The sequence below is a fragment of the Seriola lalandi genome, unplaced genomic scaffold, assembly GCF_002814215.2.
Source record: "Seriola lalandi dorsalis isolate HSWRI2012SDOR001 ecotype SW California unplaced genomic scaffold, Sedor1 jcf7180001974191, whole genome shotgun sequence".
In the NCBI taxonomy this organism is placed as follows: domain Eukaryota; kingdom Metazoa; phylum Chordata; class Actinopteri; order Carangiformes; family Carangidae; genus Seriola; species Seriola lalandi.
In genome coordinates this window covers 1-1901 of record NW_019444857.1, presented here as the reverse complement: position 1 = coordinate 1901, position 1901 = coordinate 1, and the positions used below count along the sequence as shown (strand labels likewise).

At 45.8% G+C, this 1901-nt stretch overlaps 1 protein-coding gene across 1 annotated transcript; it reads left to right on the top strand.

The window, feature by feature from the left end:
* Positions 1 to 12: 12 nt before the first annotated feature.
* Positions 13 to 1897, top strand: LOC147820272 (sodium channel protein type 8 subunit alpha-like; the record flags this gene model as incomplete). Its single annotated transcript, XM_087173286.1, has 2 exons — positions 13 to 275; positions 897 to 1897. Coding segments are annotated over exons 1-2 (1257 nt in total), but the record flags the coding sequence as incomplete, so codon positions are not given.
* Positions 1898 to 1901: the final 4 nt, after the last annotated feature.

Sequence of the window (1901 nt, the reverse complement as noted above, 5' to 3'; positions counted from 1 at the left end):
TCAGAACAACATCCAAGGCATGGTGTTTGACTTTGTGACGCAGCAGGTGTTCGACATTTCCATCATGATCCTCATCTGCCTCAACATGGTCACCATGATGGTGGAGACAGATGATCAGTCAGAGGATACGGAGGTTGTGCTTTACTGGGTCAACTTCATCTTCATTGTGATCTTCACTGGCGAGTTTTTACTGAAGCTCTTTGCACTGCGTCACTACTACTTCACCAACGGCTGGAACATCTTCGATGTGGTTGTGGTCATCCTTTCAATTGTGGGCAAGTATTCAAAAGAGTTATTTATGCCTTGGGGAACGAGGTGTGGAGAAGCTTGACTGGAAATAGCTCAGATTCTGCCCATTTGAACGTGGGGAATGAAGCCATGAAATTTATTTTGGTTTTGACATATCTGTCTCTGAATTTCCACTGCTGCCCCTGTACCATGGAGATGAATGTAATTTCCACCATGTTGCTCACAGCACTGAACAGTCACATTTATATGACTCAACATCGGTGGCTGGACCAGTCAAAAATGTATTGAAATATATCTTTACACCAAAAAAGTCAAAATATCAACTTTGTGCTAAGACCAAACAATAGAAAATAGAGCCAGAGCTTGTTAAAGTTATATAGAAGTGTAACATACATTAATTTTATACTATGTTATCACTGATTGGAGGTAAAGGAGAAATTTAAAAGCTTTTCTTTCTTCCCCCCAACAGATTAGAGCTGTCTTTTATCACTCTGAATAATCTACAGAATAGGACTGAACAGTTTTCATTGCACCTACTGTGGACAGTAAAGTAAAGCAGTCATTGGGCAGTGTTTCAATAATAATAATATCCCCTATAGCCTAACCAAACATATGTCGTATCTCTTTTTGCTCTCTTTTAATTTCAGGAATGTTTCTGGCTGACCTGATTGAGAAGTACTTTGTGTCACCGACACTCTTCAGGGTGATTCGTCTGGCTCGTATTGGCAGAATCCTGCGTCTCATCAAGGGCGCCAAAGGAATCAGAACTCTGCTGTTTGCCCTCATGATGTCTCTTCCTGCCTTGTTCAACATCGGCCTGCTACTTTTCCTGGTTATGTTCATTTTCTCCATCTTTGGCATGTCCAACTTTGGTTATGTGAAACACGGGGCTGGAATTGATGACATGTACAACTTTGAGACCTTCGGCAACAGCATGATCATCCTGTTTATGATCACCACGTCAGCTGGCTGGGACGGCCTGCTCCTGCCCATCCTGAACTATCCTCCAGACTGTGACCCCCTGTTGGAGAATGCTGGCACCCCCGCTACAGGAGACTGTGGCAACCCCTCTGTGGGCATCTTCTTCTTTGTTATGTACATCATCATTTCTTTCCTAATTGTGGTCAACATGTACATCGCCATCATCCTGGAGAACTTCAGTGTGGCCACAGAGGAGAGCGCCGACCCACTCAGTGAGGATGACTTTGAGACCTTTTATGAGATTTGGGAGAAGTTTGATCCTGATGCCTCCCAGTTCATCACTTATGCCAAGCTTTCTGACTTTGCTGATGCACTTGAACACCCACTCCGAGTTCCCAAGCCCAACACCATTGAACTGATCGCCATGGACATGCCTATGGTGAGTGGCGACCGCATCCACTGCCTGGACATCCTGTTTGCCTTCACCAAGCGTGTGCTGGGTGACAGTGGCGAGCTGGACATGTTGAGGCAACAAATGGAGGAGCGTTTTGTGGCGGCCAATCCCTCCAAGGTCTCTTATGAGCCAATCACCACCACTCTGAGGCGCAAGCAGGAGGATGTGTCAGCCAGAATCATTCAGAGGGCCTACCGCTCCTACCTGGCTAGGCGGGGCTTTGTCTGTAAGCGCAAACCAGCCAATAACAAAGTGGAGAATGGCGGGAACAATCAGG